Source organism: Culex pipiens, chromosome 1 (assembly GCF_016801865.2).
Source record: "Culex pipiens pallens isolate TS chromosome 1, TS_CPP_V2, whole genome shotgun sequence".
Lineage (NCBI taxonomy): Eukaryota > Metazoa > Arthropoda > Insecta > Diptera > Culicidae > Culex > Culex pipiens.
Window position 1 is genome coordinate 9112101 of NC_068937.1, and position 18202 is coordinate 9130302.

At 35.8% G+C, this 18202-nt stretch overlaps 1 protein-coding gene across 1 annotated transcript in view; it reads right to left on the reverse strand.

Moving 5' to 3' along the window:
- LOC120413272 (segmentation protein Runt) overlaps nucleotides 1–17516 on the reverse strand; it is a gene marked incomplete at its 5' end in the record, with an annotated part of 64515 nt that extends 46999 nt beyond the window's left edge. The window contains 2 exons of the mRNA XM_039574001.2: nucleotides 10969–11185; nucleotides 17217–17516. Of these exons, the coding sequence (XP_039429935.1) occupies nucleotides 10969–11185; nucleotides 17217–17516 (517 nt within the window). The remainder of the gene's footprint in view (nucleotides 1–10968; nucleotides 11186–17216) is intronic.
- Between the last annotated feature and the right edge of the window lie 686 nt (nucleotides 17517–18202).

Here is an 18202-nt window from a genome sequence, read left to right on the forward strand (position 1 = left end):
CACGAAGACTCAAAAAAATAAAAATTAGTCTGAAAAACCCAGAACGCTCTTCCAAACAACGTCATCCGCGAACGACCCCCTCCTCCCTTCACTCTCAAAAGGAAGAAATTCCAATCTCCAGCCCGTCTAGTTCTCGACTCTGTACGCACATGATTTTGATGAACACACATGCTTCCTTGAGCCTCCGGCCGTCCCGTTGACTTTGAGCCCATCAGGACGATACTTTGTAAACGCGTGAAAGGAATTGCAAACGCGTGTTGCATTTGGCACTAGTCTGGAAAATCCGTTCCTCCGACCCTTTCTCGAGAGGGGGTGGCAACCTGGGACCGACCTCTTACATGACACTTATTGGCCACCGGTGCTCTATGGGGACGACGTTTTGGGACAACTATATTGAGTTGCTGTGACTACAATGTGTGTGACTTGCCATGGGGAGTGTGTAATTGTTATGGTGATTGGTTGAAGGATCGATTGCCGATGGGGCGATTCGGTCGTAATTGATGCTTGGAAGCGATTTGAGAGTTCAAATTTGAGGCGTTTTAAATGTTGGGACAAGTTGGACCATTTGGACAAAAAAGAATTTTGCTTTTAAAATTCAAACTCCCAGAAATGGAGAGTGAGACAAATCTGACCATTTGGACATCTACTTTTAGTCTTTGAAAACCAGCGTAATCATTCTATTAGAAGAGAGATTTTATTACTAATCAATAGAGAAGCGTAAACAAAAAATAAGTGAGACAAGCTGTGCCACTTGGGCATACACAAAATTTCACAATTGTAGTGAGACAACCTTTGAATTTTGGACATGGTGCTGTAAAGAAGAAGTAAATTTAGTAATCTACACTCTCAGAGCATGATGGTGAGACAAGTATGACCATTTGGACATATTATTTTGACTTACATAAAAATTTAACTCGATCACTTTTTGCAGTGAGACAAACTTTGACTTTTGGGCAAATTTCATAGTTGTGTTTCATGGAATGTTTTCTTTACATTTTTTCATAAAATTAAAAGCAATAACTTAAACACAGTCCATAAAACCCGCTCCAAAAGACAGATTGCATTTTCTCCAGCAATTACAGAGCAATCACAGAGTGAAAAAAGAGTTCAAATCAACCCTTTTCGAACGCTTCTTTTTTCCTTCTCTCCTTAAATTTTCCCTTTTTCCAACATCACTGACGGTGGTTGTAACGGTTGATTTGATTTTCCCGCCGTTTTTTTCTTCCATATTGCTGCACCATAAATTTTCCTTCACCCCGTTCGGGTCGCTGCTCACAGGGACCAAATCGTGAAGGAATTTTTTACCCCCTTCACGGTTTTTGAAACAATTGCTGCAGCATTTTTTTTCGCGTTGTCCAATTTTGAGACGAAAAAAAAGTGAACAAAAATGTAATTAAGACTAGATTGTTGTCGGGGCTGGATTTAATTCGCACTCACTTGCAATTTAAATGGGAAAATCCCCAAATTCAATCCGTTTCGCTTGAAAGAGTTTTCCCTTTTTTTCGGTTGGTAATTTTCTCTATTTAATGGAGCGTGAAAAGAAAGTGAAAACTGTCCCGGCTCTGACATCGAATAGATTCAGTCTCGAGAGAAATGCGAAAAGCTTCACGCTAAATAATTAATTAAAGCAAAACATGCCCAAATCTATCAGGATCTCCGCTTTCTTAAACACCAACACACATGTGAGCTTAGAAAAGGCAAGAAAAATGTCTTGAAGGATCCGTTTTCCCGTTGCTGAGACAGCTCAAAAGACGTCACTCTTTCTTGGGCAGAAGCAGAAGAGTGATGAGGATCACATGTGCGATGTTGAGCGACATTAGCTCGTCATATTAATTTTTAATCGTATCAAATTAATCTTTGCCCCGGGAACGAAAATGCTTAAGCTGGCAAGGATTACGTCAGCGTGAGTGAAGGAAGACTGGCTTCTTTTGGGACGAGTTTTGCGAATATGAATTACCAGAACATGTGAAATCTTATGAGTTAGAAAAGAGAAGGTGGGACAAGCTGAACCAATTGGACATAATCTCCATTTTAAAATGATTTATGGAAGCTAAACACTTTTCAGAGTGGAAGTGAGACAAGTTGGACCATTTGGACAACATTTCATTTTAATAACAAATAATGAAAGCTTAACCCGTTTCAAAGAGGAAGAGAGACAAGTTGGACCATTTGGGCAAAATCTCTATTTTGCAATGATAATTAAGTGCTAACCTCATTCTATACAGGAAGTGCGATAAGCTCGACCATTTGTTCAACATTTCAACTTAAAAACGAACAATTAATACTTTTTTAAAGACGAGGTGAGACAAGCTGGACCATTTGGACAAAATTCATTTTAATAGCGATTAATCATTTTTCAAAAGGGAGGTGAGACAAGCTGAACCATTTGGACCAAATTTTATGTTTATAATGACTAATGAGAGCTTATAACACTTCAAAGAGGATGTGAGACAAGTTGGGACAACATTTAATTTTTATTACGATCAATAAAAGCTGAAAATTTCTCAACAAGGAAGTGAGACAAGCTGAACCATTTGAACTAAATCTCTTGTTTACAATGATTAATGAGGGCTAAACACATTCATAGAGGAATTGACCAAGATGGATCATTTGGACAACATTTCATTTTAATAACAATTATTGAGAATATGACACTTTTCAAAGAGGAAGTGGACAAGTTGAGCCATTTGGACAACAATAATCAGCTAATGAGAGCTCAACACTTTTCAAAGAGGAAGTGAGACAAGTTGGACAATTTGAACAACATTTCACTTAAACAACAATTAATGAGAACATAACATTTTTCAAAGAAGAAGTGAGACAAGTTGGACCATTTGGACAAAATCTTCGTTCTACAAACAATAATGAGTGCTAAACACACTCTTAGAGGAAGTGAGACATGATGGACCATTTGGATAACATTTCATTTTAATTACAATTAATGAGAACATGACACTTTGCAAAGAGGAAGTGAGACAAGTTCAGCCATTTGGACAACATTAATCAATTAATGAGAACATAGAATTTTTCAAAGAGGAGGTGGGACAATCTGGGCCATTTGGACAAAATCTCCGTTCTACATTGAATAATGAGTGCTAAACACACTCATAGAGATAGTGAGACAAGATGGACCATTTGGACAACATTTCATTTTAATAACAATTAATGAGAACATGACACTTTTCAAATAGGAAGTGAGACAAGTTGGACCATTTGGACAACATTTCATTTTGTTAACAATTAATGAGAACATAACACTTTTCAAAGAGAAAGTGAGACAAGTTGGACCATTTGGACAAAAATCATTTTTAAAACGATTAATGAGAGCTAAACCTTTCTCAAAAGGAAAGTGAGACAAGCTGGACCATTTCGACAGCATTTCATTTTAATAACAATTAATGAGAACATGACACTTTTCAAATAGGAAGTGAGACAAGATGGACCATTTGGACAACATTTCATTTTGTTAACAATTAATGAGAACATAACACTTTTCAAAGAGAAAGTGAGACAAGTTGGACCACTTGGACAAAATCTCCGTTTTACAAACAATAATGAAATCAAAACACACTTATAGAGGAAGTGAGACAAGGTAGACCATTTGGAATCATTTTATTTTAATATCAATTAATGAGAACATAACACTTTTCAAAGAGAAAGTGAGACAAGTTGGACCATTTGGACAAAAAATCATTTTTAAAACGATTAATGAGAACTAAACATTTCTTAAAAGTAAAGTGTGACAAGCTGGACCATTTGGACATCATCGCATTTTATAAATTATAGTGGGACAATCTTGACATTCTGGATTGTATGCTAAATAGAGGAGGTTAATTGACAGAACATAACTCCCATAAAATGAGAGTGAGACAAACATGACCGTTTGGACAAATTAACTCAACATAATCTGAAAATTTTCTGTTAAAGTTCTATTTTGCTTTCCTTCATTTATTCCCAACAAATTAGTCAACAAACAGGAAGCTTAGCACCTTCCATATTTAACGCACTTTTACGCCTGGAAACCTGCCGCTGAAGGCTGTCAAATTAAATTTGATGAACAAGTTGCGAAATTAATTTAAAGCCTCTGTGCCTCCCAAAAGGGATTACTACTTTTCTCCATCGTGTCCCCCCCAAACCAAGTGTCAAAAGCTGAGACATGGGCCCCGGAAGACGACGCCTCAGCCGCCGCGATGGTGGCAGAAATTTTAATTAATTTCCATCCCTCTTCGGGAGTTTCAATTCAAGAGTGTTCACTTCTTCCCGACGGTTGTGTGAGTGTGAATAAATGATTCGATTAATCGTCTTTGATAATTTTGGAAGAAATCACGATGACGGAAGTCTACCGGGGGTGTGGATTTAATGCTGGAAGGAAACCGTCTGCTCCGGAAGTGCGCGTAAATCACGGGCCAATATTGGCGTCGATGTCAAAGAAAGCGGCTGTGAGTGTGCGTCAATCATTTCGGAACGGAGGAATAAATTAAAAAAATCGCGAGGGTGTATCGAATTTCTAGTGGCGCTTGGATGGGAGTAATGGTTTTGATTGGATTTGCTGAAATCAACTCCTTCCGATTAGGATTTTTAATCAAACTGCTGGAAGACTTCTAATTTGGCTGAGAAATTGGTAAGTGAGACAAGTTAGGACTGATGGACATCTAGATTACTCCATTTCAAATTCTGATTTGAAAATTTTATCTTGCTTTGAAAGAGAAGTCTGATTTTTTGTAACTTTGAATCTGCGAAATTTAAAAAAAACTCTAGAGACAAATTTAAACCAAAAGTATGTGAGACAAGATAGGCCGTTTGGACATAATCACTTTTTCAAAACGATAATGAGACAACGAAAGCATCTTGGACACCATGCTTTTTAGTAGAACAAAATTAACTCATCTACACTCACAGAAAACGAGAGAGAGACAAAGTAGGCCGTTTGGACACATTTCCCTCAGCCTTCAAGAAGCATCTCAATCAACCCATTAGGGTGAAACTTTCCACGATAATCATCCACTTGAGCTGCACTGCATGACGCTGCAGGAAAAGGCCTCTCCATTACGCCCCTAAAATCCTTACTGATCCCTTAGGGCGCGATACAAGAGGCCATCCGCGTACCGTTTTCATTAAAATTCATAAAACATCTTCTAATTTATCTTCCTCTAACCAGCCAGCACCGGGATAACACACAAGTTGATCCCTTCCGGGGCCACGACCCGGAGCGGGGTTTTTGTTTATTTTTACCTGAGTTTTTCCTCCGACAGAAGAAGAAATGTTTAGGGTGAGGACCCCCTTAATTTAGGCACTCCTCTCCGGGCGCGCGCTCTTATCCGCAAATAAACATAATTAATATCTCCTCGTCGGGAATTATTAGTGTGCGGCGATTCGGGCGCTTTCTCCTCACAACTGCGTTGCGACGTTGATAAGTTGGCGGTTGTGCGATTTTTAATTAAAGCCATAGCTCAAGGTTAGCTGCTTGGGATTTTCTCATTTCAGAAAAGACGCTCGACGATTAGTGAGATGTATTACCTCAAGATCCTCTCCAAAGATCTCTGCAGTAACAAGTTTTCCTTTTCACCCAAGAAACGCAGACAAAGTTTCCAAACCCCCACCACTGGCTTTGAAGTCGTGGAGAAAACCCTTTCACCCCGAAAAAGGGGAAAAATAAAACACATTTCACATTCTTCCAACCGGCAGCAAAAGTACGATATACAAATTACACATATTAAAATCAACCTTCAAAAGGAATACCCATCAGGGTTCGTCCCGACTGCCAACCCCAAAATGTGGAAAGAAAGCCCGGGAAATGGAAAATGGGGGTCGTCACACGAGAGAGAGCGATGTGTTGTGTGCTTGTTAGAAACTAATCCCGGGCACTCTGAATTATTCACACATCGACTAACCCGGAAAATTTGAGTGCGTTTCATCATCCTGGTTGGAAAGGGGAAGAGGAGATTCAAATCATTCTTCTTTTTTCGCTTAGTGATGTCCTTTGAGTTGAAATCTTACTTTTTCTACCTGTTGTCGATTTCTTTGAAGAGTTTGTCGGATCCTTTTTACAATGAGACAAAATTGGTCACATGGGCATATTCGAAAAACACATGTTTATACTGGGCTGAATGGACCAGCTATTCAAGAAATACTAAAATTATACACTTTATTTCAGCAGTTCACTGATTATTGTGATTATCTTTCATGATGAGACAAAATTGGTCACATGGGCATATTTAAAAAAAACCTTTTTTACTGGTCTATTCAGAACACACAAAATTTTACACTTTATTCCAACAGAGCACTCATTATTGCGATTTTTTTTAGGGTGGACAAAATTGGTCACATTGGCATATTTAAAAAAACACATTTTTACTGGTCTGATCTGATCAGCTATACAGGACACACTAAATTTTTACACTTTATTACAATGAAGCACTCATTTTCGTGATTATTTTTTATGATGAGACAAAATTGGTCACATTGGCATATTCAAAAAAATTTAACAGGTCTGATCTAACCAGCTATTCAAGATGTACTTAAATTTTACACTTTATTACAACAGAACACTCATTATAGCGGTTATCTTTCATGATGAGACAAAATTGGTCATATGGGCATATCCAAAAAAAACAATTTCTTTTGATCTGATTGGACCAGCTATTCAAGCCATATTAAAGATATACACTTTATTACAACAGAGCACTTATTGTTGCGATTATTATTCATGATGAGACAAAATTGGTCGCATGGGCATATTCGAGAAGAACATTTTTTACTGGTTTGATTGGACCAGGTAAACACTGAAATTTTACACTTTATTACAACATTATGGTTATTTTTCATGATGGGACAAAATTGGTCATATGGGCATAATCGCAAAATAAACATTTTTATTGGTCTGATCTGACCAGATTTTCAAGACACACTAAAATTTTACTTTTGATTACAACAGAGCACTCATTGTTGCGATTATTTTTCATGATTACATTGTGATTATTTTTCATGATGGGACAAAATTGGTCACATGGGCATAATCGCAAAATAAACATTTTTTCACTGGTTTGATCTGACCAGCTTTTCAAGACACACTAAAATTTTACACTTGATTACAACAGAGCACTCATTATTGCGATTATTTTTCATGGTGAGAAAAAATTGGTCACATGGGCATGTTCGAAAAAAAAACATTTTTTACTGGTCTAATCAGACCAGCTATTCAAGACACACTCAAATAATACATTTATTACAACAGAACACTCATTGTTGCGATTATTTTTCATGATGAGACAAAATTGGTCACATTGGCATATTCGAATAATTTTTTCTTTGGCTAATTGGACCAGCTATTCAAGACACACTAAAATTTTACTCTTAATTATAACAGAGCGCTAATTATTGCGATTATTTTTCATGATGAGACAAAATTGGTCACATGAGCATATTTAAAAAAACATTTTTGTTCTGGGCTGAACAGACCAGCTATTCAAAACAAACTCAAATTTTACACTTTATTGCAACAGAGCATTCATTATTGCGATTATTTTTCATGATGAGACAAAATTGGTCACATGGGCATATTCGCAAAATAACATCGATTATTAAAAAAAAAATTAAAAAATATCATTCAGAACTGATTTTAAAATGGTGATCTTTCTTGGTAAGACAAAATTGGTCACATGGACAGCAAGAATGTCAAATGGACAGAACGTTTTCAGCCGACTTATTTCGGGCTCGGTAAAATTCACAAAAACTTAACAAAAATCGATTCCCGTCTCATCTTGACGAACTTTAAACATCTTTCCAAAGAAAAGACCCCGCTTTCCCGCACACCCATTCCGTCACATCCCTCATTATCGCAATTCTCGCTTCCATTCCAGCTGTCGACATTTTCCGGTTGCCAAGTGGATGTCCCACCCCGCCCCTTCGTTACGAAAACGAAACCTTCAAAAATCTTTTAACAAGCCACTGTAACTTGAACCCAACCAAAAAGAAAAAAACGGAAAGCAAAAAAATCCTGCTAAATAATTTCACGTCTGTCCCACCTCACCCCACTTTTGACAAGTGCACAGCTCAAAGTAAAATCAGGAAGAATTCTTTCAAGAAACGAAAAAAATGCAAAGATCACGAGCCGCCAGTCAATCAACGCACGCGGTGGCCGTCGAGGTTTTTCCCGGGAAAATGATTACAACTGACATGGTGGCGGTGGTGTGGCGACGGCCAGGAGATTTTTCTCGGGAAATGAAAAATATTTCTTTTTCTCTGACGACGGGGCTGGTCGTTGCCTGGCAATTACGGAATCTTATCGGTGCTGTCTCCATGACGTGTAGGCATCGCTTTCTTCCGGTGAAGTGAAAAATGATTTTCCGCTTCTTTGTGTAGAGAGTCATTGTTGGGACAAAGCGTCGAGTGGAGATGTGTCTCTTTAAAGGTTGGTTGCTCAAGGTAGCTGGGGTTTCGATGGTGAAATCGAGTGGGGTCAGTGCTTTTGTTGAGTCACGGCTTGATAGATTCGTTGAAATGAAGATTTAAGAAACGAAAAAATCATTCTGTCCAAATGGTTCAGTTTGTCTCACTTGTCTCAAAAACTATCGTAAAATACCAAATATTGCAAAAAAATCAATCTTGTCTCACTACTCATGACAAATCAGCTCTATATTAGAAAATTTGAATTATTTTGGCCAATAAGACATCCTTGTCTCACTTGGTTGAGCATTATTCTTGTCGATTTGCTTATTTTGCTTATTTTGAAAACTTTGTTATTAAACCCTGTGCTTTTTAAGTGCAAACATGCTTGTTTTATAACTATTTTGCCAAATTTGTCCCAGAAACTATTGAAATAGTCTCCCTACCCAAAGGAATCAATAGAATTTTACATGTTTGTAGGCAGGGTGCCAATAGAGACAAGCTTGTCTCAAAAGCATTTTAGGAGAAATTGTATGATTTTCTGACAGATTTTCTTCAAAGGGACAAATTTGTCCCACCTGTTCTAGAAATCAGCAATTCATTATTCGTTTTTAAGCAAGGGTGCCAATAGAGGCAAGCTTGTCTCAAAAGCATTTTTAGAAGACTTAAAGATTTTTTGGAAAATTTTCTTCAAAGGGGCAAGCTTGTTTCATATGTTTTAGAAATCAGCAAGTTATCACTCGTTTTTTAGCAGGGTGCCAATAGTGACAAGCTTGTCTCAAGAGCATTTTAAGAAGACTTATAGATTTTTGGCAAATTTTCTTCAAAATGGACGAGCTTGTCCCACCTGTTTCAGAAATCAGTAAGGGTACCAATAGAGACAAGCTTGTCTCAAAAACATTTTAAGAAGACTTATAGATTTTTTGGCAGATTTTCTTCAAAGGGACAAGCTTGTCCCACCTGTTTTTGAAATCAGCAAGTTATTACACGTTTTTAAGCAGGGTGCCAATAGGGACAAGCTTGTCTCAAAAGCATTTTAAGAAGATTGATAGATTTTTTGGCAGATTTTCTTCAAAGAGATAAGCTTGTCCCACCTGTTTTTGAAATCAGCTAGTTATTACACGTTTTTGAGCAGGGTGCCAATAGAGACAAGCTTGTCTCAAAAGCAATTTTAGAACACTTATAGATTTTTTGGCAGATTTTCTTCAAAGAGACAAGCTTGTCCCACCTGTTTTTGAAATCTGCAAGTTATTACTCATTTTTTAACAATGTGCCAATAGAGACAAGCTTGTCCCAAAAGCATTTTAAGAAGACTTATAGATTTTTTGGCAAATTTTCTTCAAAGGGGCAAGCTTGTCCCACCTGTTTCAGAAATCAGCAAGGGTGCCAATAGAGGCAAGCTTGTCTCAAAAGCATTTTAAGAAGATTTATAGATTTTTGGCAGATTTTCTTCAAAGGGACAAGCTTGTCCCACCTGTTTTTGAAATCAGCAAGGGTGCCAATAGGGACAAGCTTGTCTCAAAAGCATTTTATGAATATTTGTATGGTTATTTGATAAATTTTCGTCCAAAATTCTGAATCTCACCTCTAACTTTCACTTCACAAACAACCACCCAAATTTACGTCCCACCAAGAAAAGGGTGTCAAATTTACACGTTTGCTCATTTGAACCCTTTCTGCTTGTTGAAGTTTCCCCCTCTCACTATTTGCCCTCGCTAAAATCCTACGTTAATTTATAATTCGCTGCGCAAAGAATCCTCCATCTTCATCTTGGCTGCTGGTTCTCTGCTGGGACGGGGAAGACACGATGAGGGATGAAAATGGGTCGGCTTTAATTTCAGCCCCCTTTCTGTTTGGTGAGGTGTTTTCACCACCTTTCTTGTGAGACAAGTTTATGTACTCATTAGCGAAGAATTATTAAATTCCGCAACACGTTCCAATGTTGGTTTTTTGGTGGGACACATATTGATTTTTAAGTTTTACTTTTAAAGAAATTTCAAATAAGAAAACTCAAACCAAGTCGAACAAAAAAAATAATTAAAATCATCCTCTCTTCTTTCACGCCTCAGGCCAACCGGAAAAGCCAAACCGTCCAAACTCCCCCAAGATCGTTAAAAAAAGACCCAAATCCGACCAGCTACTTATTACTCATTGTCTAATTGCCGCGAAGAAGTTGCCCATTTTCGCCTTTTTCCTTCATCTTAAAAAAAATAGAGCGTAGAAAAAACGTCTTCTTTTAACAGCCCATCGTGGCGCAGAAAAAAAGTTTTAATTCCCGGAAATTAAAATTAAGAACGCTCGCCGGGAGTTCAGAGAAAAAAAAACAAATCCTCGGAAGCTACACTGTTTACAATTTATAATCCCTTGTTTAGTGCTTCGAGGGAAAGTCAGACGGACATTTTTGTTTAAAAAAAGGGGCGAATTTAAAACATTTTTTTTCTCGCTCAACTGCCGCGGAGAAAGCAATAATGAAAGTGATAATCTCTCCGCTGGTGATCTTGGAAACCATAAATTTTGATGATTTTTTTCCGTTTTTCACGCAAGATTTACTGGCAACCCTTTCCTTCGTGCTGTCAAACTTACCCCGGCCACTTCTGCCCACGAAGCGCAGATCGTTGAACTTGGCAACCTGGTTCTTCATGATGGCGGTGCAGTTCCGCAGTTCGCCGCAAAAGTTCTCGTCGTTACCGGCGGACACGGTGACCATCGTGCCGTCGCCAACCTCGCCCAGGGCCACCACCTTGAACGCCACCGGCAGGGTTTTGTTTGAGCGCCAGTGCGTGGGCAGTACGGTGCAGACCTGGAAAAAAGGGCAGAAGCAGTAGTTTAAATAACGTGGATATTTGTAACAGTTGATGATTTGGATGGTTTGTAGATGTAAGTCAAGGCAGTTCAATATTAAGGCAGTTCAAAAATAAGGCAGTTTAAGTTAAGGCAGTTCCAAAATAAGGCAGTTTGAATTAAGTGCCTTCAATTTCCAGGCAATTCAACGTTTAGGCAGTTCAATATAAAAATATGATATGAGTTTGATTTAAAAAAAAAATCAATATTAATGCAGTTCAATATTAAGTCAGATCAATGTCAAATAGTTCAATATCGTGGGCAGTACGGTGCAGACCTGAAAAAGGGACAGAAGCAGTATATTAAATAACGTGTAAAATTTATAACACTTGTTAATTATTACATTTACAAGTCTAAGTCAAGGCAGTTCGATATTAAGGAAGTTCAAATATAAGGCAGTTTAAATTAAGGCAGTTCCAAAATCAGGCAGTTTGAATTAATGGCACTTTAATTTCAAGGCAATTCAACGTTAAGGCAGTTCAATATAAAAATATGATATGAATTTGATTTTAAAACACTTCAATATTAATGCAGTTCAAAATTAAGGAAGATCAATATCAAACAGTTCAATATTGAGGCAGTTGAAAATCAAGTGACTTCAATTATAAGACAGTTCAATATCACGGTAGCTCATTACCAAAGCGCTTAAACATCAAGGCAGTAACATTTTAGGGCAGTTCAGTATGAAAGCAGTTCAATTTGAAGGCAGTTCAGGTAATAGGCAGTTCAATATCATGTCATTACAATTTAAAGGCAGCTCCAGATAAAGGCATTGAAATAACAAAGTAGTTCAATATCAACACAACACTATTCAATATCACTGCTGTTCAATATTAAAACATTTCAATTTAAAGTCTTAATCAAAATCTTTCAAATTAAAAGAGCTTCAGTGTTAAGGCACATTAATATCTGGGCAGTTCAATATCAAGGTACATCAATATTATAGCAATTTAATAGCAAAGCACTTCAATATTCAGGCAGTTCAATATTAGGGTCAAAGCAGTTCAAAATCGAGGCAGTTGGTAAGGCAGTTCAATATAACGGTACTTCAATACCACAGCACTTCAATATAAAGGCAGTTACATTTTAGGGCAGTTCAGTTTGAAGGCTTTGCAATAACATTGCACTTCAATTTGAAGGCAGATCAAGATTAGGTATTTCTCATATCAAGGCAGTTCAATATCAAAGCAGTTGACAATTGAAGCAATTCAATATCACGACAGTTCAACATAAAAATATGTATAATTCTGAAGCTATTTTTTAAAAAAGGTCTGATAAACCAAATTTTTAGTTTTTGCTTTTTGGGTGTTTTTTAATACCTCTGACTCAAGGCGGTTTCAAAAAACACCCAAAAGCAATAACTGGGAATTTGGTTTATTGGACCTTTTCATAAAAAACTCCAGAATTGTGAGTCTGTTAATATCAAAGTAGGCAGTTCAATGTTTAGCCAGTTCAACGTTAAGGCAGTTCAATATCAACGTAGTTCGAAATCTTGGCACTTTTTGGTAAGGGCTTTCTAATATCAAGGAAGTTCAATATCATATCAATTTGAAAGCAATTCAATATTAAAGCAGATCAACATAAAAGCAGTTCAACATATAGGCAGTTAAAAATTATGTGACCGCAATAATAAGGCAGTTCAATATTACGGTACTGCAATACCAATATAGTCAATATAACAGTCAACCTAAAGGCAGTAACATTTTAGGGCAGTTCAGTTTTAAGGCAGTTAAGTTTGAAGGCAGTGCAATATCATTGCTCTCCAACCTGAAGGCAGCTCAAGATAAGGTAACTCAAGTTTTAGGGCAGTTAAATATTAGGGCATTAAAATATCAAGACAGCTCAATATCAAAACGCTTCAACAACAAAACAGTTATAAATTGAAGCAGTTCAATATCACAGCAGTTCAATAAAAAAAAGTTGAATCAGTCTTATTTAACAGAAGTTTAACTTAAAAGCACATCAATATTAGGGAAGTTTAACCTTAAGGCAGATCAACATCAAAGCAGTTCAATAAAAGACTTTAGAAAATCAAGTGACTTCGATAACAAGACAGTTCAACATTACAGTAGTTCGATTCCAAAGCACTTCAATATCAAGACAGTTACATTTAAGGGCAGTTCTGCCTTTAAAGATCAATTACATTGTACTTCAATTTAAAGGTAGCTTAATTTAGTCACTATAATATTGAGGCAGCTCAATAAAAGACATTTCAATATCAAAGCAGTTCAATATCAAGGCAGTAATACCTAAAGACAGTTCAGTTTAAAGGCAGTTCAATACCATAGTATTTCAAGTTAAAGGTAGCTCAATTTAGTCTCTTTAATATCAAGGCAGTTCAATATAAAGACATTACAATATCAAAGCAGTGCAATATCAAGGCAGTTATATCTAAGGGCAGTTCAATTTGAAACAGTTCCATGTAAAGGCAGTTCAATATCATACTAGTTCAATTTAAAGGTAGATCAATTAAGTCATTTTAATATTAAGGCAGTTCAATATAAAGACATTACAACATCAAAGCATTTCAATATCAAGATAATTCAATGTCTTAACAAATTATAAGGCAGTTCAAAATTGCAACTGTTAAATATAAAGGCAGTTCAATTTCACAATACTCGAATTTAAAGAGTTAAGGCAGTTCAATATTAGGACTGTTCGAGGCAGTTCAACATCAATTTTCCTTTCTTAGTCCAACTTTAAAATTCACGGCCAGCCTCCTCGTAAAACAGTCTTTGACCTCCTTATAACAAGATTTTACTGCCTCCCAAGATGCCACGCTCATTTGACTTCTCGAGAACAAGCATTCGGGACTCGCCCCTCACCAACCGGCGATGAAATATTTTATTGATTTTCCCCAAAAAAGCCCCTCATCAGCCCCTTCTGAGGACAGAAATTTTACTACACACAATTCGGCAAAACCAGAAAGAGAGACCCGTTGGCGTTGGTCTGGTTGATTATACCGCAACCGAAAATTGATTGTAAAGGATACCCGAACTCTCTGTGTGCGGCAGACGAACCCCCAAAAATCGACCACAGCCCGACTGCCGCAATGGGGCCTGGCAACACTGCCGTGTGTGCGAGGATGTGCGGATCTTGCGGAGATATCTGTGGCCAGAAATAATTTATTTGGTGCCGCCCAGAGATGTGTGTGTGTGTGGGACCGCACTCTTTGGTCAAACTTGAGGACACTCAAGTTTGGTAAATCTGGGCGGTAAATGAAGCTGATGGCTCTTTGGGTTGGGCTTTGCTTCTTAGGTGGACATTTCAGGTAATTTTTTATTGAAATTAAGCCTTATTATCGAAAATTGCACCAATTAAATAAATTTTACTTTGAAAACTATAAAAAACAATCAATTTTGCACCATTGCAAAAAAAAAATAACTGGCCGCAGTAAAAAATTCTACAAAAATGCAAAAATTGTTATCAAATTCCAATAAAAAAAATAAAATTGAATTTTATTTTAAAATATCTTTGTTATCAAATTCCAATAAAAAAACAAATTGCATTTGATTTTTAAATTCAAATACATAATTAATTTGGCATCACTGCTGTAACTTTAATTTTTTGAAAATAAAAAAAAATCTATTAGGAATAGCCAATTTTGCATCCTTTGTTATCAAATACCGATAAAAATGCGAATAAATAACTATTTTAGCATCACTTCTATCACCTCCAGTTTATTGTTAATTTGAAAAAAATCTTTTTGGCAAAGCCAATTTTGCATTCTTTTTTATCAAATTCCAATAGAAAATTGAATTTTATTTAATTTTGAAAATTGAAATAAAAAACTAATTTGGCATCACTGCTGTCAATTACAATTGTTTAAAAATTAAGAAAAAAAATGGCATAAATGATTCATTCTATTTTAGCAAATTTCAATATAAATTTCAATTGAATTCAATTTAAAAAATGCACTTATATAACTAATTTGGCATCACTGCTGTAATTTCCTGTTTATTTAAAATTGAAAGAAATCTTCTTGGCATAGCCAAATTACCATTTTATGATTAAAATTCAATTCAATTGTGGAAATGCAAATAAGTAACTAATTTGGCATCACTGCTGTACCCTTTTTGTTAGATTACAAAAAACTATTTGGCATAGCCAATTTTGCATTTTTTGTTATCAAACACCAATAAAAAATGAAACTAAATTCAATTTTAAATCACTGCTGTCATATTCATTTTATGAAAATAAAAAAAATATTATTGTTATATTCCATTTTACATTCTTTACATTACATTTACATCAAATTCCAATAAAAAAGATTTTTTTTATCAAATTTTGATAATTAAATTCAATAACTAATTTGGCATCACTGATGTCAATTTTTTTTTTAAATTAAGAAAAAAACTATTTTGCGTGACTTATTAATTTTTTGTTATCAAATTCCAATAATATTTTGAATTAAATTCAATTTTAAAAATGCAATTATATAACTAATTTGGCATCCCTGCTGTCACTTTCATTTTTTTTTTCTAATGAAAAAAATCTACTTGGCGTATCAAAATCAGTATTCTATGTAATCAATTTTAAATAAAAATTTAAATTCAATTCAATTTTGGAAATGCACATCAATAACTAATTTGGCATCACTGTCGTATCTTTTTTTTTTAAATTTACAAAAAAAAATCTATTTGGCATGGCCAATATTTCTTTGTGATCAAATTCCAATAAAAAATCAAATTTAATTCAATTCTGAAAATGCGAATAAATAAATAATTTGGCATCACTGCCGTCACTTTAACTTTTTTGAAAATAAGAAAATTTATTTTTCTTTTGCATGCATGCCATCATTAGTTTTGATGCATGAATTCAATTATTTAAAATAAAACTTATTTTTAAACTTAAAAAAAATATTTAAGCAACACTGCTGCTAAATATTCTTTTTAAATATCACTGCTATAATAATAATTAATTGAATAATTCCAATAGATAAGATCCAATAGAATTAGAAAAACTGGCATCACTGCAGGCATCTAAAAAAATGCATTGACTTCAAAAAAAAAATCAACTCAATTTCGGAAATGTAAAAAAACTAATTTGGCATCACTGCTGTAACTTATTTTATCTTTAGGCAGATTACAAAATTTTAATTGGCTTAGCCAATTTTGCATTCTTTGTTAACAAATTCTGATAAAAAAATAAATTTAATTAAATTTTTAAAGTACGAATAAATTAATAATTTGGAGTCACTGCTGTGACTTAAATTTTTTGAAAATAAAAATATCTTTTTTTCATGCCATCATGAATTTAGATAAATGAAATAATTATTTTTACAACATCAATTTTGGCAACTTTAAAAAAATCTCTATTTGGCAACACTTCTGCAAAATATCGATTGTAAATATCACTGCTTGAATTATAATAAATTGAATAATTCCATTAGATTTCAGATAATAAAATATTAAAAATAAACTACTGGCAAAACTTTTGAAAAGCTAGAAAAACTGGCATCACTGCAGTCTGCTAAGAAGAGGCAATGACTTCGATAAATTTTGGTTAGAAAACCTGAATTAGCAATAAATTTGGCTTTACTTCTGAAAGACTAGAAAAAACTGGCACAAAAAAAGTAATCAGTAATGACATCGCTTTCGAAAATCTTCAAAAACTGGCATCAATGCTGTCAATTTAAAAAAAAAAACATTAATTTGACATGCTTCACTGCCTTCAATTTTTAAAAATGTTTGATGGGTCAAAATGATTTATAGTCAAGGTTAGAAGTGAGATAAATTTGAATATTATTAAATAAATAATGTGTAATAACTGTTATCATTTGGATCACGGATTTAAATTTCGTAAAAAAAATTAAAAAAATGCCATCGTTTTGGCATCACTGCCCGAAGGACGGAAAAACTGGCACCACTGCTGTTAATTTGAAATAGCATTTTTGATAATTATTATTTAAATCTACGTTTTATCGATATAATTTTCAATTTTACAGTTCTAAATTCCACTGGCAACACTGCTGCCCCACTGACACTCACCACGTGTGGCGACCCCGTCCGGACCAGCTCTCCGGGATGATCCGCCAGCAGCCCGTCGATGGTCCGTTCGGCTAGCGTTTCCGCCGTCAGCGGCTGATGTTTGGCCGTCGCCGCTGCAGCAGTGCTGCCGTCCACCACCGAATCTCCTCCAACGGAAACGGTGCCGCCACCACTGCTACTGCTGCTGCTGCTGCTGCTTCTACTGGCACCACTGCTGGCAACACTGCCACCATGCTCCATCGTGGTGGGATTCGTCGTGGAGCTGACCTCCGAGGCGGCCAGGTGCATTTTTTTTGGTGGATTTCACTTTTGACTGGCAACACTGTTTCTGGGTGGCACTTTTTCACAAATTTAAACGGATTTCTGGCAACACTACTAGCATTTTGAATTGATTTTCTAAATTATAGTTTAAAAAAGTTTTTTTTAGATTTAGAAGGCATTTAATTTCAAACCGCTGCATATTTAATCACAAATCAATCACATTTTAATTGGCAAATTCTCCATCAATTCCCGATTCCGCCGATCTGTTTAGAAATTCCCCAAAATCCCACCACCTAATTTCGAATGCCAACAGCAGTCAAAACCAAACCAAATCAAGCAAAAATGCAAAAAAAAAAAAAACCTTTAGATTGGCTCGCGAACCGCGCAAATATTTGATCGCAACAAAATTAATGAACTTTCGATGCGATGCAACCGAAACCCAGTGCGCGCCAAATTTGAACAAAAAAAAACAACCTTTCACTCACACACACACGTTTGCAGCTAAATTTCACAAAAGCCACTAATCCATCGATAGCCGCTCGCGCTTGAGTGTGTGCGTCCGTTTGAGCCTGTTGGCTTCTGCAGTGTAACCGAAAATCTATTGTTTAAAACATGCAATTTTGCAATCTAATCCCGGCGAGATTCTTTTTTTTGTTTGTGTTTGTGCAAACACACACACACACACACACTCGCAGTAAAACCACCAAAGCTATTTGCCTAAACAT